At 41.8% G+C, this 27210-nt stretch overlaps 1 protein-coding gene across 1 annotated transcript; it reads right to left on the bottom strand.

Annotated features, from left to right (window-relative positions):
* Positions 1–1701: 1701 nt before the first annotated feature.
* On the bottom strand, positions 1702–25514 carry LOC134338080 (transcription factor Sox-7-like). The gene is made up of 2 exons (XM_063033616.1): positions 25301–25514; positions 1702–2504 (listed from the first exon to the last, which is right to left on the bottom strand). The coding sequence occupies exons 1-2, from the start codon at positions 25512–25514 to the stop codon at positions 1702–1704; spliced, it is 1017 nt and encodes a 338-aa protein (XP_062889686.1).
* Positions 25515–27210: the final 1696 nt, after the last annotated feature.

Here is a 27210-nt window from a genome sequence, read left to right as displayed (position 1 = left end):
CTTCTATATTCCAAGGAATAAAGTCCTAACTTATTCAATCTTTCCATAAAACTCAAGTCACTTAGAGCCCGCAACCTCCTTGTAAATTTTTGCTGTACTCTCGTCATCCATACCCATTGTCGAGTGTTTTGATTGACTCCACTGAATATGTAAAACCATGTGCAATCAGGGATGGATGGAAAATACCACCTTTGATACTGTAATCCTCATTCCGTAAATAAATTATCCCAAAAATGTAGAATAAAATGGAGTCCTGCTGAAGGGTTTCGGCCCAAACCATTGACTGTACACTATTCCTAGATGCTGCCTGGCCTGCTGAGTTCCTCAAGCATTTTGTGTGTGTTGCTCGAATATAATTCTATTAGAATAGTGACTCAGACTATTTCTCAGAAATGAATTAAAAGTCTTTGTGAGAATATTCAAAGCCCTGCGGTGTAAGAATGTGGCTCCGTGAGAAGTGAGCCCAGTGTTTACAGATTAGGTGGAATTAATGCTTTTCTCTTGAATTTTCTCCTGCTAAATTTTGCATATCAAGGAAGTACCTGAACAAAGACTTAATTGTGTCTTCTACTTAATACCAACTCATACATCTATTTTTACAACTAAACCCCATTATTTAAAATAACAAGTTGTTCTTATATACTTTGATTATTGACACAGGTACATTACCCCTTGTCCTGCCTCCCCCATCCCACCACCACAACCTATCCCTCTCAGTGCTGCAGCCAAAACCCTAGCTCAGTAACCAGACCAAGGAAAATAGCCTAGTGCTATTCCTTCCCTTTAGTAAAATACTGGCTTCTAATCTTCCATATTTTCCTCCCTCCCATATATTTTCAACCATAATACAACCACTAAGCAAAGAAAATAAGCTGCTCACAGCATCACCCTACATATAGGAAAGTGATTCTTATTGACTTCATCCATAGCAAGGGTTCCCAATCTTAATCCTTGGTTAATGGTAAGGCTCCAAGGCATAAAAAGGTTGGGAGCCCGAGTCTATAGTCTTACCACACTAAGCATATAAACTAGATTACAGTGCATTTTATTGTCTGATGATTTAAAAATTATCTATTCTCATTTTCCCACTTGACATATTCCGTCAGACCAGAATAAGAGCAGAACTAGGCCACTCGGCCCATCGAGCCTGCTCCACCATGGCTGATTTACTATCCCTCTCAACCCCGTTCTCCTGCCTTCTCCCCGTAACATTTGACACCCTGACTGATCAAGAACCTATCAATCCCCTCTTTAAGTGTACTGAATGACTTGACCTCTGTCTGTGGCAATGAAATCCACAGACTAGCCACTCTCTGGCTAAAGAAATTCCTCCTCATCCCTGTTCCAAATGGACATTCCCCCTATTCTGAGACAGTGCCCTCCAGTCCTAGACTCCCCTCTGTGGGAAAGATCACAGGGAAGGAGAAGAATAGAAGAGGCAGAAAGAAGAGGAGAAGCCCAAACATTTCATCACAGGAAATATAACAACCAAATTAGTTACAGCATGATCCCATAACATCAAGACATTGATGATAAAGCCATCTGAGTGCTAAATGTTTGCTCAACATATTGGGGAGGAGTCCTTGCTCTAGTTTACTTCTGCCATCAGAAGAACCTGACAAGATAGATGGGGCTTCATTTGAAATTCATTTCTGAGTAGATGGGGCTCTTGAACTGTATATTTCCCCTAAGGCATTGGTGTCAGATGAATCTAGAAATAGTATTATAATAGGCTGTATTCACATCTGCCAACACAGACACAAGGTCAATTTCATCCGTCTCATTGCTGTCAGAGACCTTTCCATTTAGAAGATGCCCAAGTGGATCAGCCCAGGAGTCATTGTTCAGGTACTGGTCGAACTCATTGCGATCCACATCAGCTAGCAGGTCAGAGTAGCACAGGTTGTCCAGGACTTCCATGTCATTCAGCGGCTGCATGGTTTGAGAGCTCTGGGCACAATACTGGGTCAAGTTCTCAAGCAATAGAGAGGGTTCTGCCACTTTGTGACAACAAACTGTTGATCTCTGAGGAGGGGGCACGGGGCTCAGCTGATAGGACGAACTGCAGTAGAGGCTTGTATCAGGTTGAGGAAATCCGTAACCTGGATGGGAGATCGGGCATTCTATACCAGTCAGCCCACTCTCTGTTTCTGCCCTGCATTCTGGTCGAGTAGTTTGGGAGCTGGTGATCAAAGGCTGTTTCTCTAAGGGACCTATTTCCTGCTTGTTGAGTGGATTCGCTTCAGGGAGATGGTGTGGGTGAGCAATCTGGTCAATCGCTTGTTTGCTGATGGAAAATTTCTTATCTTGGCGAACAGATTCCTGTTGTTCAATGCTCTCTACATGAATGGAAATGCCATTCCTGTACGGACCACGGGTTTGGCTTTTTCGTCGCGGCCTGTATTTGTAGTTAGGGTATTCCAACATATGCTCCACTCGTAGCCTCTCTGCTTCTAAAATATATGGTCGCTTCTGCACCACAGTAAGGGATCTCCAACAACGCCCTGGAAGGTGAGAGGAGACACATTGAGCCAGACAGAACATGATGAAGGAAATGCACTTTAAGAAAGACGGCATCCTTGTTTAAAGATCATCTAATAATGTACAGTCACAAAATAACACAACATAGAAGCAGGAAGTTCAGCCCATCTGAGTCTACATTGCAACAGGTAATTAGTTTGCTCTGCAACCCTTTATCTTCCCTACCGACCTGGCTTCAGCTGTCACCTCCCAGCTCGCCTCCTTCCCTTTCCCCCACCTTTTTATTCTGGCATCTTCCCCTTTCCTTTCCAGTCCTGAGACGTTGACTGTTTATTCTTTTCCATAGATGCTGCCTGACCTGTTGAGATTGTGTGCGTTGCAATGGAATTCATTTGTAATTACTTTCCCTGATTCTTTCCCCAACTTTGGGCAACCTGTTCTCTCCAAAGCTCTCAAAAATTCCTTCATAAAAGGGAAATTGCCTGATAAGCAACATGGATGAGTTCAGAAGAAGTTGATCGGTTATTTTCCAGATATGAAGTACTTTGGTACACACACAGGATGCTGGAGGTAGTCAGCAGGTCAGGCAGCATCTATGGGAAAGAGTAAACAGTTGACGTTTCCGGCCGAGACCCTTCATCAGTCCTTGGATTTCTAGCATCTGCAGATTTTTTCTTCTTTGTGATTGGACTACTATACTGCAAAGTCTCTTCCAGGGATGCTTTCCCTGAAGAAGTCTTCCCTTCAACGGGAGTTCAGTGAAACCCTCTCTCACTGCCCCTCCCTCTGTGATTTCTGCTGCCCTTTGAAAGTCCTGATGAAGGGTCGTGGCCTGAGTGCAGCCTGGCCTGTTAGGTTCCTCCAGCATTTTGTTTGTGTTGCTTGGATTTCCAGCATCTGCAGGTTTCTTCTTGTTTATGAAATACTTTTGGATGTTTTCTCGTGATGAAAGGCGATAAGAAAATGTATACTATAATAGCTGACAGTTTGGTTTTACTCTATGTGCCTGTTCTAGTTTGACATAATATAGCCATAGAGTCATATAATACCACAGAAATGGGTCCTTTGTCCCATCTAGTTCATGCCGAACTAGTCCCATAGACCTGCTTCCAGACCATAGCCCTCCATACCCTTCCCATCCATGTACCCATTCTAAATGTTGAAATCAAACCCACATTCATTTCTCCATTGGCAGCTCACCACCTTCTGAGTGAAGAGATTCCCCCTCATGTTGTGCCAAAACATTTCACCTTTCACCCTTAACCCATGACCTCTACTCTCTGTCTATCTCTAAAGATCTGTTCTACCCTTACAATTTCAATTTAGACAATTTTGTTGCTTTAATTTTACAAAGAGTTTGGTGCAACTTCTGCTGAATCTTTGATCCTTGCCTTGGTATTCTCCAGGTTCAATGATTTCAGAGCTTATGTAGAAATGTTTGCACTAGGGTCATTTCCCAGATTCATTTCCTGCTGCTGCCTGTACGGAATTTGTACGTTTGCACTGTGACCGCATGGGTATCGTCTGGGTGCTCCGGTTACTCCCACAGTCCATCGATGTATGGGTTAGTCGTTTAATTTGTTATTGTAAGCTGTCCCGTGATTAGGCTAGTATTAAAGCTGAGTTGGTGGGAAACACGGCCTGAAGGGCCGGAAGGGCCTATTCCACGCTATTTCTCAATAAATAAATAAATGTATTGATTTCAGGCAAGACTTTGACAAAGATTTGGATGCAATTACCTCAATAAGTGATTTCAATTCATGCATTTTCCCTTTTTAATCGCAAGTACATCAAAGTTCAAAGTTCAAGGTAAATTTGTTGTCAAAGCAAATACATATCATGATATACTGCCCTGCGATCCATTTTCTTGTGGGCATTCACAGTAGATACAAAGAAACACAACAGAATCAATGAAAAACTACACACAAAGAAAAATGAGCAAGCAACCACATTGCAAAAGCTAACAAATTGTGTGAATATAAAAAAAAACAAAACAACAACAAACAAACAAATAAATAAATAAATAATGCTGAGAACGAGTTGTAGAGTCCTTGAAGGCGAATCCATAGGTTGTGGAATCAGTTCAGTGTTGGGGTGAGTGAAGTTATCAGTCTTTACTTTCACAGGGCTACTGTAGAAATCAAGGGATGTGAAGAAAAGGTTTAACACGAGCTTGCAATAGATCCTCAGACTGGAAGATATTCAAGCAGAAGTAGGCCATTTGGCCCATTGAGACAGCTTCGTCCGACATGATCTTACATCTTGGGGAAGTAGTTTCACTAAGCTATTCTGCTCCTAGTGCTTAGTTCATTGTAAAGCCCATTTCGTGGGCTATATTGAAGGAGAGTTTGCTTGGCAGCATGCTATATTTCATAAAAGGTAACTCTTTCTATCTCAGAGTGACTTTGGAGATTTCACCTAAGAAGCAATTAACACACCTTGCATGTGGCCAGCCTATGTTTTCTTGATATTTTGCTCATCGTGCCAAATTTGCCACCATGGTGATAATATTTACATGCTTTAAAAAAACTTCTGTATTCCAAGTTATAAAGTAAATAACTTCTTGCAAATCCATTATTTTAAAAAAACAGCATTTTTTTTCTCTCTACTGCTTCAGGTTACTTTTGACTCAGTTTCTGACTTTTCTTTAACAGATCAATAAATTCTAGTGTTTTCTCCAGCAAACTATTGAATATGAGCTACCCCTGCATTTCCTTGTGGTTCCAGCTCCTTAGTGACCTCCAAATTACCCATTGCCATTTATGTTCCATATGGAACTTATGTGAGTAAAATTTTATCAAACCGGTCTCTTTCCAGTAATGTCAAACTTATTGTATTGAACAATACAAATGCTTATGTCAGGGTTGGGGTTTGGAACATAGAACATAGAACAGTACAACACAAATTAAGACCTGCACCCTTTAAGAAGGAAGGGAGGCAGAAGAAAGGAAATTGTAGATTAGTTAGTCTGACCTCAGTGGTTGGGAAGATGTTTGAGTCCATCATTAAGGATGAGATTTCGGGGTATTTGGAGGTATATTAGAAAATACGTCAAAATCAGCATAGTTTCCTTAAAGGGAAATCTTGCCTGACAAGCTTTTGGAATTCTTGGTGGAAATAACCAGAAGGACAGACAAAGGAGAGTCGGTGGATGTTGTTTATTTGATTTTCAGAAGGCCTTTGACAAGGTGCCATGCAAAAGGGTGCTTAACAAGATAAGAGCCCATGGTATTACAGGAAAGATAGAAGATTAGTTGACTGGCAGTAGGCAAAGAGTGGGATAATGGGGTCATTTTCTGCTATTTAGCTATTCTGCTATTTGTTCAACCTGTTCCTATTATTGGTATAATTACCATAAAATGGGTACAATCAGATCAGCTGTCTACTTAAATGGCATGTCACTTCTACCCAATTGTGTCACTATTATCAATTGGCTTGTCTTTTATGTATTTTAATAGCTACATTGAAGTACGTATTCAGAACCTTCAGCCTTCCTTGGGATCTGGAACTGATGATCATCCAACTACTCAACACACTGGAAAACATACACCAGAGTTGTCCTAGGGCATGTAAAAAGGCCCTTCAGCCCATTGGCTCTGCACCATCACCCATTTGCACTAGTTCTACTCTGTGCCAATTTTATTCTCCCAACATTCCCTCCAGATTCTGCCACTCACGTACACACTCAGAAGGAGTTAGAGTGACAAATTAACCCATCAAGGGGACAGTAAACACTCGGGGTCTGCACCACATGGAGTTTGGGAGCAAGCATGAAATCACCCGTGGGAGGGCACAACTCGTTACAGCACTGGCGACCCAGGTTCCCACCGCTGCCTGTAAGTGTTTGTATGTTCTCCCCGCGTCTGCATGGATTTCCTCTGGATGCTCTGGTTTCCTTCTGCAGTCCAAAGACATACCAGCTGGTCATTGTAAACTGTTCTGGGCTAAGGCTAGGATTATATCGTGAGGATTGTTGGGTGGTGCGGCACAAAGGGCCAGAAGGACTTGTTCCGCGCTGTATCTCACTAAATTAATAAAATAAGTAAATTATAACCTTGAATTTTTTTGAGATGAAGTGAGAAGCTAATGATAAAAGTTAGCTGCATAATTACAAGCGTGACATCTTCTATGAGCCAAAGGAAGTGATGGAGCATAATAATTTATTTAATTTTTATAGCATTAAGTGTTCCTTGATGGTTTTACAGGAGCTGATTTTAAACAAATAAATCAAATAAAGTACAGGGTTTTGAAAGTTCGTCACTCTAGTAGTACATAAGGAGTAGGAGTAGTTCTCCGTGTCTCGCCAGTCATGTCCTGGTTGACTCGTGAGTGGACTCAATTGTATCCCAAGGCATTTGGTTCAGGGGAGGTAATTTGCATGGTTATAAACACAAGAGATTCTGCAGATGCTGGAAATCTATAGCAACACACACAGAATGCTGGAGGAATTTAACAGGTCAGGTAGCGTATATGGAAGGGAGTGAATTGTTGATATTTCAGGTAGAGGACTGAGTCCTGTTGAAAGGTTTCAGCCTGAAGTGTTGACAGTTTATTGGAGTAAATAAAGTAATTTTATCTAGAGTACTTCCAACATTTTGTGTAATTTGCATGAACTTTCACAAGGCTTGACTGATTGGATTCATTTGATAAGTGGACTTCCAATAAGATGGCAGTGTGCTTGGATGCAGCAGCCTCTAAGGGGCCAACCAAAGTCTTTGAAAAGTATATATTTTTTTATGATCACAAGACATTAAGAACTTGAAGTGTAGCAGGATTACCCCCTCAGTGAGTTGCTTGACAGCGGAGGAGCTGGACTTCGTGTGGTCTATGTTGTTGCCTGCTACAGAATGGTGCTGGAGTCAGTGCGTGAAGGCAGTGTGCGGACTAACAGCGAGTAATTTTCTTGGATGTTTTTCTTGTGGCCATAGCATTCTGTTGTGTATTGGAAATATAGAGTACTGCATGTCCGGTTCACTGGTTTATTGGTGAGACTGATGGCGGGGGAGCTGCGTGGCCTTGGTTGTAGCAGAGACTAGGCTTCAGGCCACGGGGTCGTCTGGTGCAGCCGCTCAGGAGAGCTGCTGCTGGGGGCAGTGTGGTGCGGCATCTGTGCTGGATTGGGACTGTACCCTCCCTTCCTGTCAGTGCTGCTCTCCAGCCTTCGGTCGGTGGAAGACAAGGCTGACTGCATTCGTCTGCGGACTGCTGTTGGCTTGTTCTTACTGATAACGTCCATGGACTTAGGTACTTGGGCTATATTATATATTTTTTGTGTGACTGTATGCTTACTGCTATCTTATATAGTATGTGTTATATGTGTCTTTTGATGTGTATGGTTGTTGATACTGTGTTTTCAAAGTTCAAAAGTTCAAAGCAAATTTAATATCAAAGTACGTATACCCCACCATATATAACCGTGAGATTTGTTTCCTTGCAGGCATACTCAGTAAATCCAGGAACTATAATAGGATCAATGAAAGACTGCACCCAACCGGTCGGACAAACAATCGATGTGCAAAAGACAATAAATATCGAGAACGTGAGATGAAGGGTCCTTCAAAATGAGTCCATAGGCTGTAGGAACAGTTCAGTGATGGGGCAAGTGAAGTTAAGTGGTCATCACCGCTGGTTCAAGAGCCTGATGGTTGAGGGGTAATAACTGTTCTCGAACCTGGTGGTGTGATTCCTGAGGCTCCTTTACCATCTTCCTGATGGCAGCAGTGAGAAGAGAGCATGGCCTGGGTGGTGCGGGTCCCTAATGATGGATGCTGCTTTCTTGTGACAGCACTCTGCTCTGTGTTGATGTGCTCAATACTGGGGAGGACTTTAACCGTGATGGACTGGGCTGTATCCACTACTTTTTGTAAGATTTTCTGTTCAAGGGCATTGGTGTTTCCATGCCAGGTTGTAATACAACCAGTCAGTATACTGTCAACCACAAATCTAAAGAAGTTTGTCAAAGGACCACTTAGAACCAAAGCCATTGTTAATTTCAGAATTCTTTAGGTTTCATAAGTAGAATCAAAAACAAGGGGGAGCCCATGGCTGAATTGAAGAAATTGTCTGAACATTGTCAGTTCAGTAATGGTGTTTAATGACGCACTTAGAGATGAGTTATTTTGCGAAATCTTACTCATTCAAAAACAGCTCCTAACTAAAGCACAGCTTACATTCAAATAAGCAGTGGAAATTGCTATTTCAATGGGAACCACATACAGAGATGCAGTCAGGAATGAAAGTGAGTGTGATTAAATTACAGCATCTAAACAGAATCCAGCCTGGCCAAACAGATTGTGTTACTATTGAGGCAAAGCTCACATACACCAGACCAATGCAAGTTAAAGGCAAAACTTGCAGAAAAGTAGGACACAACCAAAGAGCACATCAGGCAGACAAAAATAAATTTACTGCACAGAGAAGAGAAACAAGACAAAAGTCCAAGTTGCATTTTCAAGAAGAGCACTAATCAGCATGCTGTTGATGAAAAATCTGAGAGTGACACAGGACTAGGTAGCCTTGAGATTTACATTGTGAAAATTAACAATAGACAAGCAACATGTTTTATGCCAGAAGTGAATGTCAAATTAACTAAAACGGAATAGGATACTAACTCAGCTATTTCAGTCATTTCTCAAAATGAGTTTGAAAGGCATTTCAGAAATGCCAGACTGAAGCCTACAGATACCCAATTAAGAACTTGTACTGGGAGAAAAGATAACTCCATGGGAATGACATACAATTACCAACAAGCCACATTAAGCTTGTATGAGGTAAAAAACAGAAGAACCAGCTTTGTGGGTGGGAAGTGTGGTGTGATTGACTGAGAGAACTACAACTTGATTGGAGATTCATCCACCAATTGCATGCCACATCCACTGCAATGATGCTGAATGAAGAAAGGGTCAGCCATCCCCATGCTGAATCCCATGAACCACTGTCAAATAAAGGGGCAAGCCAGTGTTGATGGCAACCTTTGTGCCTTGGGTTGGAAAGCATATTGGATCAAGGAAGGAGCATGCTGCACAGAGGAAACGTGACAGTGACGAAAGCACTGGTCTACCTACAACAGTTTTTGTAGGCAACATTCCTGAGAAAGCTTCCGATATGTTAATCAGTCAGTGACTTGCAAAATGTGGCTGGGTTTTAATCTGGAAAAGAACTCAAGGAGCTTCAGGAAACTTTCAAGCATTCGGTTTTTGTGAGTGTAAGGAACCAGAATCTACTCCGCGTGCGTTAACGCTATTGCATGAACTTCAAGGAGGAGACAAAAACAGTTGTAAACGTAGATGCAAGGACCAAAGCCCAGCTGGATGAATGGATGGCCAAAAAAGAAAGGAGTCAATGGAGATATGAAAGCAAACTATTTCTCAGAATGTTCTTACTTCTCAGGAAGGACGTTCCCTGACAAGAGTAAGAAAGCCTCCACAGAATTTAAATCTTTAAGACTGAATGGGACAATTAAAAAAATTACTATGCTGTGGATGGCTGCATATACTGTAGTAGATGCCAGTATTCTGTATATATAGTTGAGATGCATTCTCTGTTGAGTTGGAGGTTCTGGTTAAGCATGGAGATATGTTGTGTATTTAATATTTTAGTAATATTCGAGATATCTTGTGTATATATTGGTTGATTAGGCATTCTTGTTTGTTTAAATGATTAGCTGTGGGTTAGATGTAAAAACTATGCTAACTGCATATGTCACCAGGCTACTACGTGATGCGTGCATGCCTTGCTTAAAGTAAACTCGAACTAGACCTGTATTCCCGGACCTCCGTCTTCATTTGAATTAGTTAAACGTTTTGAAGTTACAAAACATAACAAAGTGTTCCTGGGTTGAGTGACAAGCCAATGAAATGGTATCCTGGTACCATGGCCCCAGAAGAGCACTTTATTCATGGCAATTCATGTGCAGTTGAATGAAAGTTAAGCTTAAACTTGAAAATAATATCCTTGTAATTTGTTCTGAAATGACAGACTAGTTTTTCCAGGTTATACAAGATATCAAATGTTATAACAACATAGAACCATTTGGCCTGTTGTGCCTGTGTCATTTCCCGAAGCAGTCCCCTCAGTCTCAGTCCCTCATTTATTAGGGTAGCAGACACCAATAGAACCAACAAACTCATTCGTAGGGCCAGTGATGTTGTGGGGATGGAACTGGACTCTCTGACGGTGGTGTCTGAAAAGAGGATGCTGTCCAAGTTGCATGCCATCTTGGTCAATGTCTCCCATCCACTACATAATGTACTGGTTGGACACAGGAGTACATTCCGCCAGAGACTCATTCCACCGAGATGCAACACAGAGTGTCATAGGAAGTCATTCCTGCCTGTGGCCATCAAACTTTACAACTCCTCCCTTGGAGGGTCAGACTCCCTGAGCCAATAGGCTGGTCCTGGACTTATTTCCTGCATAAATAATTTACATATTACTACTTAACTGTTTCTGGTTTTATTACTATGTATTATTTATGATGCAATTGTAGCGAAAACCAATTTCCCCCCGGGATCAATAGAGTGTGACTATGACTATGACTATGACTATGACTATTTCCATGCAACCAATGCCAATCTTTCCCATGCCAATGAATTCTTTGGGATATGAGATTTTATTTTACTTAGAGATACGACATGGTAACAGGCCCTCCTAGCCCAATGAGCCCACGCTGACCAATGACACCCATAGTTTCTAATGAATCTACTAACCCTTACACTTTGGGATGTGGGAGGAAGTTGTAACACCCAGAGGAAAATCCATGGAGTCACGGGGAGCAGTGGGAATTGAACCCGGCTCACTGGTGGTGTAATACATAACGCTAACTGCCACGCTACCGTGCTGCGCCAAAGAGAAATGAAAACCAAGCATCATGGCGGAACCTTATACAGCCACAGGAAGGATGTGACGGTCCCACCCAGGAAGCCGTGGAGGTCAGGATTGGACTTGCGTCATTGAAGCTGTGTGGCAGCTGCACTGTGACCTGTGGCAACCTCTGAGACTCCTTCTATTTCCATTTCAATAGAAAGTTGAAATGCAAAGACTTTTAGCTGGCAAATTATCTATTAATTGACGACTTTGGCAATTGGAGAATCTTACCCTGCTGCCTTGAATATACACCAAGCATTCTGATTACCCGTTGGTCCTCTGTGTTGTACTACTTGCTCCAGCTACCTAGCTATTCAGTTATTTATCTGTCTATCTACCTAACTATTTATTGAGATAGAGGGTGGAATACGCCCTTCCAGCCTTTCGAGTGGATATGTGCACGTGCTGGGGAAGCTTAAGTGAGTAGAATTGAAAGTTCTGAAAAGGAATATATTCTTCAACTTTGGAAGCATCATACAGGATCAAGCACCGACCCCCCCCCCCCGCAACCCCCCCAGTGCTTAGTCTCCAAGTGGCGTTGCTTGTTTGAGCGCTTGCTACATTTTGTCAGCAAAAAAAGATATAACTTCACGCAACACACATCAAAGTTGCTGGTGAACGCAGCAGGCCAGGCAGCATCTCTAGGAAGAGGTACAGTCGAAGTTTCGGGCCGAGACCCTTCGTCAGGACTAACTGAAATATAACTTCAGCTCACTCCCTAACTCTAACTTCAAACGCAAAAGCGTGAACACGTAACTAAACCCTTTGCTTCTACCATGCCAAACCAACGTGACTACCCACAAGAAACATAATAAACATGCAACACAAAAAACAATGCAGATAGAAAATAGATACGTGGCTCCTACAGAGATGGGAACATAATTCCTCTGTTACGTAATAAAATATCTAGGTTACAGCAACAGGATATCGAGATCATAAAGTTCCATGTTGTTGTGTCCGCCCTGTTGAAGCCTCCTCTCACTTCACCTCATCTAATTCAATTAACAAATCTTGTGAAAACAAAGACAGAAAATGTTGGAAGGACTCGTCAGGTCAGGCTGTTTCTGTGGGAAGTGGATCAGTCAGTGCTTTGGATGTGGGACCCTACATTGGAACTCACTGTGGAAAGAGAATCAGTCAAGATTTTTGCTTTCCATAAAAACAAGAGGTTCTGCAATGGTGGAAATCCAGAACAAACTGCACAAGATTTTGAGGGAATAAACTGTTTTTACTTCCAGCCAAGACCCTTCAGCTGGACCTGATGAAGTTCCGCCAGCAGGAAACAACTTTATCATGTCACCTTTCACTTTCTCAAGTAAAGAAATCCTATCTGTTCAAACGCTCTTTAAAAACAGATGTCGGTTGACACATTAATACAGGTACATTTGTTTATCCACCCTGTTGATATTCAAATAGCTTCATAATTGCCAATTGTTGGCTCTATTTGATCTGAGAAACCAGAAATTGCTGAGAATAACTGACAAATCAGACAGCACTTGCAGAAAGAGATGCAGCTAATGCTTGAGATCGAAGATTCGTCAATACTTCAACTATTGTTCTTTCCTCAGATGCTGCCTGACCTGCTTTTTCTCCCAGCATTTTCCATTCTTTATCTCATATTTTCTGCACCTGCAGTTCTTTTAAAAAAAAAATTCCATTTGATCTAGTTTTTTGCCTGTTTGAGGGAAAGATAGTTAATAAGTAGAATAAAATATGAAAAGAAATCAAATAGTAAATTAGAAAAGAACACATTAAACAAACTGGAAAATATTGAATTTGAGGTAAGAATTTGAGATTGCTGTTCATTGTTAATCGTCACTCGCTTCACCTGGACAATCTTTCATAACAAGACCATCAGACACAAAATGCCAGTGGAAACTCAACAAATTAAAGCAAATTCTACAGATTCAGTCGTCATTTTGGGCTGAGATCATACACGCAGTCAGAACTCAGGAAGTCAGACAGCATTTAAGGAAGCAAATCAATAGTCAATATTTCAGACTTGCTGAGCTCCTCCAGCATTTTAACCATGCAGCTCAAGATTTGTGGTATCTGCAGAGTCTCTTCTGATCCTTAAGCAAGATCTTTGATGCTCCTTAGAGGTTTACAAACTGCATGCAAAAACTAACAGAACCCCTTGACTTGCTAAAGTTCAAAGTTCAAAGTAAACTTATTATCAAAGTACGGTATATGTCACCATTTTGCAAGTAATTCACCACTATCTGACTTGAAACACAAGAAAGTCTGCAGATGGTGGAAATCCAAAGCAACATGCAGAAACTGCTGGAGGATCTCAGCAGGTAAGGCAGTACCCATAGAAATAAATCAACAGCTGACGTTTTGGGCTGAGACCCTCGGTCAGGACTTATCTGACTATCTTGCTTTTAGCAATTGTCTTATTTCTGCCCATCAGCTACACATATATTGTTGAATAAATCATAGTACCGAGTAACATGAGTAGCCTCTTGATTTATCTTATCTGCACCGGATCTTCAAAAGAGGATCTAATTTATTGTGCTTTGATTCACTTTGATAATACTCCTCCAATATTCACTCCTTAAGTATTAATACATTTTCCATTTGAAGATTATTATTGAGTATGCTACTTATAGGATGTTATGTTTTGCAGCTTTGTGAATGTTGTGTTGAAGTTGTGTAAGATGTTGGTGCAGCCTAAATTGGTGTCTTGTGTGCAGTTTTGGTCACCTATCTCCAGGGAAGATGTGAATAAGACCATAAGACCATAAGACAAAGGAGCAGAAGTCGGCCATTCAGCCCACCGAGTCTGTACCGCCATTTTATCATGAGCTGATCCATTTTATCCCATTTAGTCCCACTCCCCCACCTTCTCACCATAACCTTTGATGCCCTGGCTACTCAAATACCTATCAATCTCTGCCTTAAATACACCCAGTGACTTGGCTTCCACTGCCGCCCGTGGCAACAAATTCCATAGATTCACCACCCTCTGGCTAAAAAAATTTCTTCGCATTTCTGTTCTGAATGGGCGCCCTTCAAACCTTAAGTCATGCCCTCTTGTACTAGACTCCCCCATCATGGGAAACAACTTTGTCACATCCACTCTGTCCATGCCTTTCAACATCCGAAATGTTTCTATGAGGTCCCCCCTCATTCTTCTAAACTCCAAGGAATACAGTTCAAGAGCGGATAAACTGTCCTCATATGTTAACCCTCCCATTCCCAGAATCATTCTAGTGAATCTTCGGCACATCCTTTCTTAAATAAGGAGACCAAAACTGCCCACAGTACTCCAAGTGAGGTCTCACCAGCGCCTTATAGAGCCTCAACATCACATCCCTGCTCCTATACTCTATTCCTCTAGAAATGAATGCCAACATTGCAGTCGCCTTCTTCACTACTGACTCAACCTGGAGGTTAACTTTAAGGGTATCCTGCATGAGGACTCCCAAGTCCCGTTGCGTCTCAGAACTTTGAATTCTTTCCCCACTTAAATAATAGTCTTCCTGTTTATTTCTTCTGCCAAAATGCATAACCACACACTTTCCAACATTGTACTTCATTTGCCACTTCTCTGCCCATTCTTCCAATCTATCCAAGTCTCTCTGCAGACTCTCTGTTTCCTCAGCACTACCGGCCCCTCCACCTACCTTCGTATCGTCAGCAAACTTAGCTACAAAGCCATCTATTCCATAATCCAAATCGTTGATGTACAATGTAAAAAGAAGCGGCCCCAACACTTTTACCACTGGTAACCGGCAGCCAACCAGAATAGGATCCCATTATTCCCACTTTCTGCTTCCTGCCAATCAGCCAAAGCCCTATCCACATATGTAACTTTCCCATAATTCCATGGGCTCTTATCTTGTTAAGCAGCCTCATGTGTGGCACCTTGTCAAAGACCTTCTGAAAATCCAGATATACAACATCCACTGCATCTCCCTTGTCTAGCCTACTTGTAATTTCCTCAAAAAATTGTAATAGGTTTGTCAGGCAGGATTTTGCTTTAAGAAAACCATGCTGAGTTCTGCCTATCTTGTCATAATGCCTCCAGGTACTCTGTAACCTCATCCTTGACAATCGACTCCAACAACTTCCCAACCACCGATGTCAAGCTAACAGGTCTATAATTTCCTTTTTGCTTCCTTGCCCTCTTAAATAGCGGAGTGACATTTGCAATCTTCCAGTCCTCCAGAACCATGCCAGAATCTATCGACTTTTGAAAGATCATCGCTAATGCCTCCACAATCTCCACAGCTACTTCCTTCAGAACACGAGGGTGCATTCCATCTGGTCCGGGAGATTTATCTACCTTTAGACTATTCAGCTTCCTGAGTACTTTCTCTGTCATAATTGTGACTGTGCACACTTCTCTGCCCTGTCACTCTTGAGTGTCCCGTATATTGCTGATGTCTTCCTCAGTGAAGACTGATGAAAAATACTCGTTCAGTTCCTCTGCCATCTCCTTATCTCCCATTACAATTTCTCCAGCATCATTCTTTATCGGTCCTATATCTACTCTCACCTGTCTTTTACTTTTTATACACTTGAAAAAGCTTTTAGTATCCTCTTTGATATTATTTGCTAGCTTCCTTTCATAGTGCATCTTTTCCCTCTTAATGACCTTCTTAGTTTCCTTTTCCAAGCCTTCAAAAACTGCCCAATCCTTTGTCTTCCCAATAATTTTTGCTTCCTTGTATACCCTTTCCTTTGCTTTAACTTCGGCTTTGACTTCTCTTGTCAGCCATGGTTGCATCCTTTTTCCATTCGAAAATTTCTTCTTTTTTGGTATACCTGTCTTGCACCTTCCTCACTTCTCGCATAAACTCCAGCCACTGCTGCTCTGCCGTCTTTCCCGCCAGTGTCCCTTTCCAGTCAACTTTGGCCAGTTCCTCTCTCATGCCACTGTAATTTCCTTTACTCCACTGAAATATCGACACATCGGATTTTGGCTTCTCTTTTTCAAATTTCACAATGAACTCAATCATGTTATGAGCACTGCCTCCTAAGGGTTCCTTCACCTCAATCTCTCTAATCACCTCTGGTTCATTACACTATACCCAATCCTGTACAGCCGATCCCCTAATGAGCTCAACAACAAGCTGTTCTAAAAAGCAATCTCACAGACATTCTACAAATTCTCTCTCTTGAGATCCAGTGCCGACCTGATTTTCCCAATCCACTTGCATGTTAAAATCTCCCACAATTATCATAACACTGCCCTTCTGACAAGCCTTTTCTATTTCCTGTTGTAATTTGTAGTCCACATCCCTGCAGCTGTTTGGAGGCCTGTATATAACTGCCATCAGGGTCCTTTTACCCCTGCTATTTCTTAGCTCAACCCATAAAGATTCTGCACTTTCCGATCCTATATCACCTCTTTCTAATGATTTAATATCATTTCTTACCAATAAAGCCACGCCTCCCCCTCTGCCTACCTGCCTATCCTTCCGAAACATCGTGTATCCTTGGATGTTCAGCTCCCAGAGACATGCATCCTTTAGCCAGGTCTCAGTGATGGCCACAATATCATAGCTGCCAATCTGTAGCTGTATGACAAGATCATCCACCTTGTTCCTCATGCTGCGTGCATTTAAGTATAACACCTTAAGACTAGTATTTGGTACTTTTTGCTTTGATTGCACTGCAACTCGTCCCAATGGCTACAAATTTTCCCCAACACCTGCCTGTCTTTTCTGACATCTTTACTGCTCACTATCTTAGATTTATTTCTGTTTTCCCCTTCCTCTTCTCTATCATTCCAGTTCCCATCCGCCTGCCAAATTAGTTTAAACCCTCCCTAACAGCTCTATTAAACCTTTCCGCCAGGATATTGGTCCCCTTTGGGTTCAGGTGTAACCTGTCCATTTTGAACAGGTCATACTTCCCCCAGAAGAGATCCCAATGATCCAAGAATCTGAAGCCCTGTCCCCTGCACCAGTCTCTCAGCCACGCATTCATCTGCCTGATCCTACTATTCTTGCCCTCGCTAGCACGTGGCACAGGTAACAATCCCGAGATTACTACCCTGGAGGTCCTGCTTCTCAGCTTCCTTCCTAACTCCCGGAAATCTCTCTTCAGGACCTCCTCCCTTCTCCTATCTATGTCATTGGTACCAACATGCCCCAGGACAACCGGCTGCTCACCCTCCCCCTTCAGAATATTCTGGACCCGATCCGAGACACCCCGTATCCTGGCACCTGGGAGGCAACACACCATGTGGGTATCTCTATCAGGCTCACAGAATCTCCTGTTTGGAGGTTGAAAGAGTGTAGAGGAAATTTACAAGGATCTTGCGGGATTTGGAGGGCCTGAGTTATAAGGAAAGATTGAATAGGTTAGGAATTTTTTTCCTTAGAATGTAGAAGATTAAGAGGAGATTTGATCGAGGTACACAAAACTATGAGGGGTATAGATAGGGTAAATACAAACAGGCTTTTTCCACTGAGGTTGGGTGGGACTACAACCAGAGGTCATGGGTTAAAGGGTGAAAAGTTTAAGGGGAACATGATGGGAAACTTTTTCGCTCAGAGTATCATAAGAATATGGAACTAGCAGACAGCACAATAGTGAATGTGAGCTCAATTTCAACATTTAAGCAATGTTTGAATAGGTACATGGACGGTAGGGATATGGAGGGCTATGGTCCCGGTGCAGGTCGGTGGGAGTAGGCAGTTTAATGAGTTCAGCATGGACTATATGGGCCAAAGGTCCCATTTCTGCGCTGTGCTTTTCTATGCCCTTTCATGTTCTGAATTTCAGATTACAACACATCACCATACAAAAAAAATTCCTTGTCTTTTTAACTCATTTCCTTTGATCTACCACTTTGGGTTACCCGCCTTTCTGCAAGAAGACTCTTTCTCCTACTTCCTCTCATTCCATGTTATTGAGATGTTGTGGGACAGAGTATTGATGATTTTGTACATTTTCTCTTAACTACCCAGAGTCGTTTTCCACTTTGAATCTGTACAATACAAGAGCTGGTTAATAGGCACACAAGATATTTGCTTTGTATTTGACAGTCACAGAGCACTAAGAGAATCACATAATGTAATCTTTCTATTTTCCTTCTCTACATGATACAGATTGTATTTGTATAGCATGTCCAGTGTAATTGCACACACAAATTGCTGAGGGAATTCAGTAGGTCAGGCAGCACTGATGGAAGTGAATAAACAGTCAGTGTTTCAGGCCCAGATCCTTCTCCAGGGTTTGGAAGGAAGGAGGAACATGCCAGAAAAAAAAAGACAGTGTGAGGTGAAGTAGGCTAGCGGGTAGGTGATAGGTGGAGCTGGATAGGTGGGAAAGGTTGAGGGCTGAGGGCAAAAACATTTTTCAGGACTGCACAAGAACTTTATCAAACCAAAAGTGATTTCGAATTATGGAATGATTTGCCGGAATGGAGGAAAATTGGGATGTGGGGAGAAGGAATTGCAGAGCTTGTGTTCTAGGCAGGTGACCACAAAGATGTGAATGACGGAGCAAAGAAAATCAGGAATCCACAAGAAAGCAGAACACAAGAGGGTAGAGTTTGCAGCGGGCTGTGAACCAACTCTATGAAACAGATTTAGGCACAGAAAGCCAGACACTAATGTGGACAGAAGAAGGAAAACTTTATTTATATCATTAGAGATACAGCCCTTCTGGCCCAGCAACCTCTGATTTAACTCTTGTCTAATCATGAGGCAATTTACAATGTCCAAATAACCTACTACCCAGTATGCTTTTGGATTGTGGGCGGAAACTGGAGCACCCGGATGAAACCCAAATATTTTGCAGGAAGTGCGTGCAAACTCCTTACCAGCAGTGGCAGGAATTGAACCCGGGTTGCTTGTACTGCAAAACATGCTACTGGTATGTATCGAACATGACAGACAGATCTGAAGATGGTGGACGAGTGGGAGGACTCAAATGTTAAACAACACACGTTTTACTCTTAAACCAATAATTTTCATGCAAAGCAAAGCTTAGTAGATAGGGTGTGAGCAAGCTTTGACCAAGTTTCAAACAGCCCCTGGCTCAGTTTTCTGAACCAGGTAGTATTTCAGCTGGACAACACTACAATTCCTGTCCCTGGGCGTAGGATGTGAAATTAGCAGCTGAAATTAGTGGCTTGACACACTTAGATTTTGTGACGGCCCAGCACTCAAACAGACTGCTGGCATTCGGTCGAATCTGACAGACAAAGGACGTAAAGGATGGATTCCTGCAATCTATCACCTCCGAGCTACAACTTACATTAGCATCAACACAAAAGATTCTGCAGACGCTGCAAATCTAGAACACCACACACATAAAACGGTGGAAGAACTCAGCAGGTCAGGCAGCACCTATGGAAAGGAATAAACAAGCTGATGTTTTGGGCTGGAAAGGAAGAGGAAGAAGCCAGAATAAAAGGAGGTGGGTGGGAAAGGTAAAGGGCTGGTGAGGAAGGAATCTGATAGATGAGGAGAGAGGGAAGAAGTAAGGGCACCAGGCAGAGGTGATAGGCAAGTGAGAAGTGCTAAGAGGCCATAATATTATTATTGTTGCATTTGTATCTTTTCACAGCTCAAGCTGGGGTATGGCATAGCAAAGCACACACTTCTCAATTGCTAGGAACTTTTGGATTATTCTAGGGGTGCTTAGTATTGTTGCTTTCTGAAGATTTACTTAAACATTGCTGTACCGTATAGGCCTAGTTGTTTAATGCTATCATGCAGTGACTTTGGGATTACAGCAGTTGTCGCTATTACTACCAGGGACAGTGTATACCCCGTTCATGTTTCATAGTCTTTCAATTTCCTCTTTTGATTCAGCGTACTTCTGGTGTTTTTCACTTATTGATTTCTGTATGTTGTGTGTGTTTGGAATGGCTATACCTATTAAATAAGTTGTTCTTCCTTGTTTATCCTGTATTATTATATCTGGACAGTTATTATGGATTGTCCTATCTGTAAAAATGAATCATTCATAATATAATTTGTAGGACTCCGACTCTGGAACTGATCAGGCTTGTATTTATAGTATGGTATGGTGTCTTTTATAAATCTCAGAATCAGATTCAGGTTTAATATCACTGCATATGTCATGAGATTTGTTAACTTTGCGGCAGCAGTACAATGCCATACATGATAATATAGAAAAAAATCCTGAATTACATTAAGTATATATATGTATATCAAATGATTAAATTAAATAAATATGCAAAAAACCAGAAATTTTAAAAAAGCAGTGAGGTAGTGTTCACGGTTTCAATGTCTATTCAGAAATTGGATGACAGAAGGGAAGAAGTTGTTCCTAAATTGTTGACTGTGTGCCTTCAAACTTCTGTACCTCACCCTTGATGGTAAAATTAAGAGGGCATGCCCTGAGTGGTGGGGGTCCTTAATGATGTACACCACCTTTCTGAGGTACTGCTTCTCGAAGATGTCCTGGAGAATACGGAGGCTAGAACCCATGATGGACCTGACTTGAGTTGGCAATGATGTTTGCCACTTGATTGTTCAAATAATAATAATAATAACAATTGTTGTTGTTATTATATATGATTTTACAGTGAGTTGAAGTAGGACACAGGGTGAGGAGTTGAGATTGGTGATGGGGTGGATTAATAGTAGTGGGAACAGTCATTACTGATTTTCCTGCTTGTTATACTGAGCTGCTGAAAATCTGTCCACACTATCACTGCCAAGTAAGTGTGGATCATTTAATTCAATGAGATCCGAGAGTATTATGCACTTGAATTAGCTTATTCACTGCCTTAAGTGACCGAGGCACCAAGACAAAGCTATTTCAGCATAAATCATGGCTGAACCAAAATTCAACCAGCAGAGAAGGGAATGCCCTAGGCCCAACCCCAATAAGGGACTAGAACTTTCAAGGATGTCAACCTCAGTTCTGTAGTCCAAATGTGTGGTGCATTGTCAGAACTGAGAAATTCAACCAAAGTTCTGTGTGCCTCACCCAGATGCATATGATCGTCTCTATCTGTCTGTTTTGAAGAAAAACATGAGAATTCTCTGGTGTTCTGGCCAATATTTACCCTTCAACTAATATCTCCAACACAGATTACCAGGCCTTAATCACATTACTCGTTGAGGGATATTGCTGAAAATAAAAAAAAGTACTTTGCGTTTCCTACAGATCTACATTTCAGAAGTAATTACATCATATATAACTGGGAACATTAATTAATTAACCCATTCAGAGGTTCTACAGTGTTATAGTGCTCTTTTATTGTCCTTTAACAATGATATTTATTGGTGCATACAGTACTGTGCAAAAGTCTTAGGCACATACAATATATATAACTATGGCACTTGAGACTTTTGTATAATACTGCATTTGTCAACGTGGAATGCAGAGTGAGTCTGTAAATTTGATGAGAGCAAAGGATGTTGGGAATGATGAGAGTGGAGGGAGGGGTGAGGGACAGGTGGCAGAGGAGGAGGTGGAGGGAGGGGTGAGGGACAGGTGGCAGAGGAGGTGGTGGAGGGAGGGGTGAGGGACAGGTTGCAGAGGAGGAGGTGGAGGGAGGGGTGAGGGACAGGTGGCAGAGGAGGAGGTGGAGGGAGGGGTGAGGGACAGGTGGTAGAGGAGGAGTCCCAGGAGCAGAAGATGCCTGGGTGCAGACACACCCAGCCCTGAGACACCAACTAAGGTAATTTGACTGCAAACAATTGGTTTATTGATCGTCACAGAATGCCGTTCTGGTGCTTCCCGCCCCTTCCCACTCACAGTCCACAATAAAGACCCATATCAGAGTCAGGCTTATCATTATGTGTGTGTGTGTGTGTATGTGTGTGTGTACCTAAGATTTTTGCGCAGTACTGCAAGCTCATATTTTCAGTTGTACTATGCTGAAATATTTCCTGAGGAGACTGAGGTCCTTTAACACCTGCCAGATGATGCTGAGGATGTTCTACGAGTCTGTGGTGGCCAGTGCGATCATGTTTGCTGTTGTGTGCTGGGGCAGCAGGCTGAGGGTAGCAGACACCAACAGAATCAACAAACTCATTCGTAAGGCCAGTGATGTTGTGGGGATGGAACTGGACTCTCTGATGGTGGTGTCTGAAAACAGGATGCTGTCTAAGTTGCATGCCATCTTGGACAATGTCTCCCATCCACTACATAAGCTACTGGGTTGGCGCAGGAGTACATTCAGCCAGAGACTCATTCCACCGAGATGCAACACAGAGCGTCATAGGAAGTCATTCCTGCCTGTGGCCATCAAACTTTACAACTCCTCCCTTGGAGGGTCAGACACCCTGAGCCAATAGGCTGGTCCTGGACTTATTTCATAATTTACTGGCATAATTTACATATTACTATTTAACTATTTATGGTTCTATTACTATTTATTATTTATGGTGCAACTGTAACGAAAACCAATTTCCCCCAGGATCAATAAAGTATGACTATGACTATTACTATGACTATGAAATGCACAAATGCATTCACACGAATGATCCCTGGAGTGAAAGGGTTAACATATGAGGAGCACTTGATTGCTGGAGTTTAGGAGAATAAGGGGGATCTTACTGAAACCTATTGAATATTGAAAGGACTTGATAGAGTGGACGTGGAGAGGATGTTTTCTGTCGTGGGAAAGTCTAGAACTAGAGGGCACAGCCTCAGAGTACAAGAACGTTCCTTTAGAACAGAGAAGAGGAGGAATTTCTTTAGCCAAACAGTGTGGTGAATATGTGGAATTCATTGTCACAGGTCACTGGGTATATTTAAAGCGGAGGTTGATACGTTCTTGATTAGCCAGGGTTTCAAAGGTTCTGGGGAGAAGGCAGGAGAATGGGGTTGAGAAGGATAATAAATCAGCCATGACGGAATGGTGGATCAGACTCAATGGGCCAAGTGGCCTAATTTTGCTCCTATGTCTTATGGTCTTATGGCAAAGATCTATAGGAAGCTGTATATGAAATTTAACATACACATAAACATGAAGAAATCTGCAGATGCTGGAAATCTAAAGCAAACCACACAAAATGCTGGAAGACAACAAACAACAGGAATTCTGCAGATGTTGGAAATTCAAGCAACACACATCAAAGTTGCTGGTGAACGCAGCAGGCCAGGCAGCGTCTGTAGGAAGAGGTGCAGTCGACGTTTCAGGCCGAGACCCTTCGTCAGGACTCATACACATTTATGTATGTATGTATGTCAAAAGTATATAAAATTGTCATGCTTGGTAATACTTTTATAATACATTGCAGCACCTACTAACCAGATAAAGAAAAATCCTCATGTCTCTTTGAAATTACATAAATTGAACATTCAGGAGATGGTACAGTCAGTGCTCTATAATCTGCAGATTCTAAAAACTAATAATGAAGCAGTTCTCAAAAGTCTGGCTACTTTTTTGGGGGAATGGTTTTAGTACATCTCAGCCTATGATATAAAATCTATAGGATCATGCCACGTAATTGTTACAATCAGGAGGAGACCATTCAGTCCATTAAGGCATCCCAGCTCCTAATAGAGCAATCTTGCTAGCCCCATTCCTCCCTCCTTTTCCTATAGCTGATTAACCTGGCAAGCAACACACCTTTGGGATCCAAAAATTCCATCTGGAAGGAACTCATGAGAATGAGCCCAGGAATGAAAGGGTTAACATATGAGGTAGTGTTTGATGGCCCTGAGCCTGTACTTGCTGGAGTTCAGAAGAACGGGGCGGTGGTGGGATCTCATTCGAAAACTATTGCATATTGAAAGGCTTAGATAGAGTGAATGTGGAGTGGATGTTTGCAGAAATGGGAGAGTCTAGGACCAGAGAGCACGGCCTCAGAACGGAAGAAAGTCCCTTCAGAACAGAGATGTGGAGGAAGTTTTTCAGCCGAGGGGTGATGAATCTGTGGAATTCATTGCCATAGGCAGCTGTGGAGACCATGTCATTGGGCATATTTGAAGTGGAGGTTGGTTCTTGATTAGTCAGGGCATCAAAGGCTCTGGCAAGAAGGCAGGAGAGCAGAGTTGAGAAGGATAATAAATCAGCCATGATTGAATGGCAGAGCAGACTCGATGGGCTGAATGTTCTGATTCTTCACCTATGTCTAATGGTCTCATGGAACTAGTTGATGCCTTTTCCAATACTTAGGGACTGTGAGATGCACACCCCTGTATATAAACAAAATCATTGCATTCCTGCTTGTATGCTTAGGACAAAGGTTAGTTCTATCCCCTATGTTCCTTGAACTATTCCCTACTAGGAACAATTTCACTCTTTCTGTCCCATTTAAACCAAACCGCTCCATTTTCAATATTATTTCTAAGGTATTAAATATAGATATCTCTCCTCACCCTATTACTGCTATCTTTGGACTACCTAAAATTTCTAGTAATCTTTCCCCTTCAGCCCGTAGAATGATTGCATTTCTTACTTTAATGGCGAAAAGATGTATTTTACAACATTGGAAAGAGCTTAATGCTCCAACTACCTTTTTTTGGTTTTCTCAGACGATTTTATGTTTGAATTTGGAGAAAATTAGAAGTAACCTTTATGATTCTTCATTTAAATTTGAACAGATTTGGGGACCCTTTATTCGATATTTTCATTTAATGTAATATTTACCCTTCTTGTTTTTTTTTCACTGTTTTAATGGAGGTCGGGATGGAGGACGTGATTTTAAGTTTAACTCTGTTTGGTTTCAAGTTAGCCCATTGCTTTGCCTTGCTTTTAGTTAGCTGCACGGTGGGTTTTTTTTCTGGGGTTTTTTTTTCTTTTTTTTTCCATTGATATATATAAAATTTAGTATACTATTATGTTATCTTGGTTTCCTATGCTTAAATTACATTGTTTGTAGTATTTTCTTTTTGGTATTGTTATCTTTTGGAATTTTATTATACTTTAACATTGTATTAATGTTTACATGGCTTATCTTTTTTGTATACTTACTCAATAAAAAGATTTAAAAAGAAAGAAAGAACAAACCGCTCCACAGTAGTTGTGGGGGTTGTTACCCACTCTTTGCATCCTTACCCAAGAGTTTGCTGAGCTCTGTATTTTGAAGGTTGGGGTTCTGCAGGGATAGCTTCTTCCTTTCATCTTTGGCCCACACCATGAAGGCGTTCATTGGTCGGGGAATCCGGCTGATGGCTATACGGGTCCTGCAATCCCTTGGCTGCTCAGCTGGCCTGGAAACATTCATGTAGAAAGCACCAGCATTAACGTTGTCCGTACCAGCAGCCCTCATCTTTATTCACCTGTAGGAGGGATTGCACTCTCACTTCTCATGTGAGCACTGAAATCATTGTGTGAGGACCGGATTGGTGTTTATATCTGATTCTCCACTGAACTGGCTCCTCCTACAAGGTACAAGCAATCCAATCCACTTTTTGGATGTAGACATAGGCAAAATAGATATTTAAGAATCTATTCAAAATTTTCTAGTTAGCCCATTATATCAATATTCCCATGCAAATTTGTAATTATGTCATTGTCAAATGTGTCTTCAAATCCAAGTGCCCATTCCAATGATTAAGAAAGAAATGTGAAAAAAAACAAGTGCCTTCAAAATAGAGTATTTTTTGGCTGGAATATATAGTTTATAAATTTGCATGTCAAATTAGAACACGTTCTTCAGAGACGTGATTTTCCAATTACTGTCTATTTAATGAATGACTGCATGTGTAAGATTTGAATGTTAACAATCCCTCAGAGACAATGTGTTGGTTGAAGAGTTGAACTTCACATTAACAATCAAACAGTGGACAGGTACTCAGTGGTCGCATTATTAGGTAAACCTTTACACCTGCACGTTAAAACAAATATCTAATCATTCAATGATGTGTCAGTAACTCAATGCATAAAAGCATGCAGGTTGACTGCATCAGAATGGAGAAGGAATGTGATCTAAGTGACTTTGACGGTGGAATGATTGTTGGTGCCAGAGGGGGTGGTTTGAGTATCTCAGAAACCGCTGATCTCCTGGGATTTTCACGCACAACAGTCTCCAGAGTTTTCAGTGAATGGTGTAAAAAACAACAAAAAAAAATGTCCAGTGAACGGCAATTCTGTGGGTGATAATGCCTTGTTAATGAGAGAGGTCAGAGTAGAATGGCCAGACTAGATCAAGCTAACAGAAAAGTGCCAGTAACTCAAATAACCACATGTTACAACAATGGTGTGCAGAAGAGCATCTCTCAATGCACAACACGTCAAACCTTGTAGTGGATGGGCAGAAGCCCACAAACACACAGTCAATGGCCTCTTTATTAGGTGCAGGTGGTATCTAATAATGTGGCCACTGGGTGTGTGCTAATTGAACAGTTAAACGTCACATTATGCAAAACAATTTCTGATTTTTTTTAGTTCCATATGTAGAATTGCAGGCACTTTCCAGTTTCACATTGCCATAGGACTCTTAAGTGTTCCAGGGCGAGGATCAGTACCAATGTCTTGCCTCATAGTTACTGTGGCGGCTCGTGCAGTTCATGGTATTGAGGAGCAGACACCAGTGCTGGGTAGAGCATAGCTGGCTCATTGATGGTGAGAGGCTTTGACAGAGTACTGCTCATGGACTGCATCACAGCCTGGTATGGGAACATCAATGTCCTTGATGGGAAAATCCTACAAAAAAAAGTAGTGGATATGGCCCAGTCCATCTGGGTAAAGCCCTCCCAACCATTGGACACATCTACATGAAATGCTGTCACAGGAAAGCAGCATCCATCATCAGAGACTCCCAACACCCAGGTCATGCCCTCTTCTCACTGCCACATGGGCCAAACTAAGGAGCAAAAGGGGCCAAAATGACCTTGCTGGGATTGGTGCAATTGGTGTAGGCTAGATGGATTTAGCTAGGCCTTTGACAAGCTTCTGCAAAAGGTTAGAGCCACTTGCTTGGTAATAGAAAGCAGACAGCGAAGGTCTAGCATTGCTATTCTAAA

Source organism: Mobula hypostoma, chromosome 26 (assembly GCF_963921235.1).
Source record: "Mobula hypostoma chromosome 26, sMobHyp1.1, whole genome shotgun sequence".
Lineage (NCBI taxonomy): Eukaryota > Metazoa > Chordata > Chondrichthyes > Myliobatiformes > Myliobatidae > Mobula > Mobula hypostoma.
Note: the sequence above shows the minus strand (reverse complement) of the source record. Positions and strands in the feature narration are given on the sequence as shown.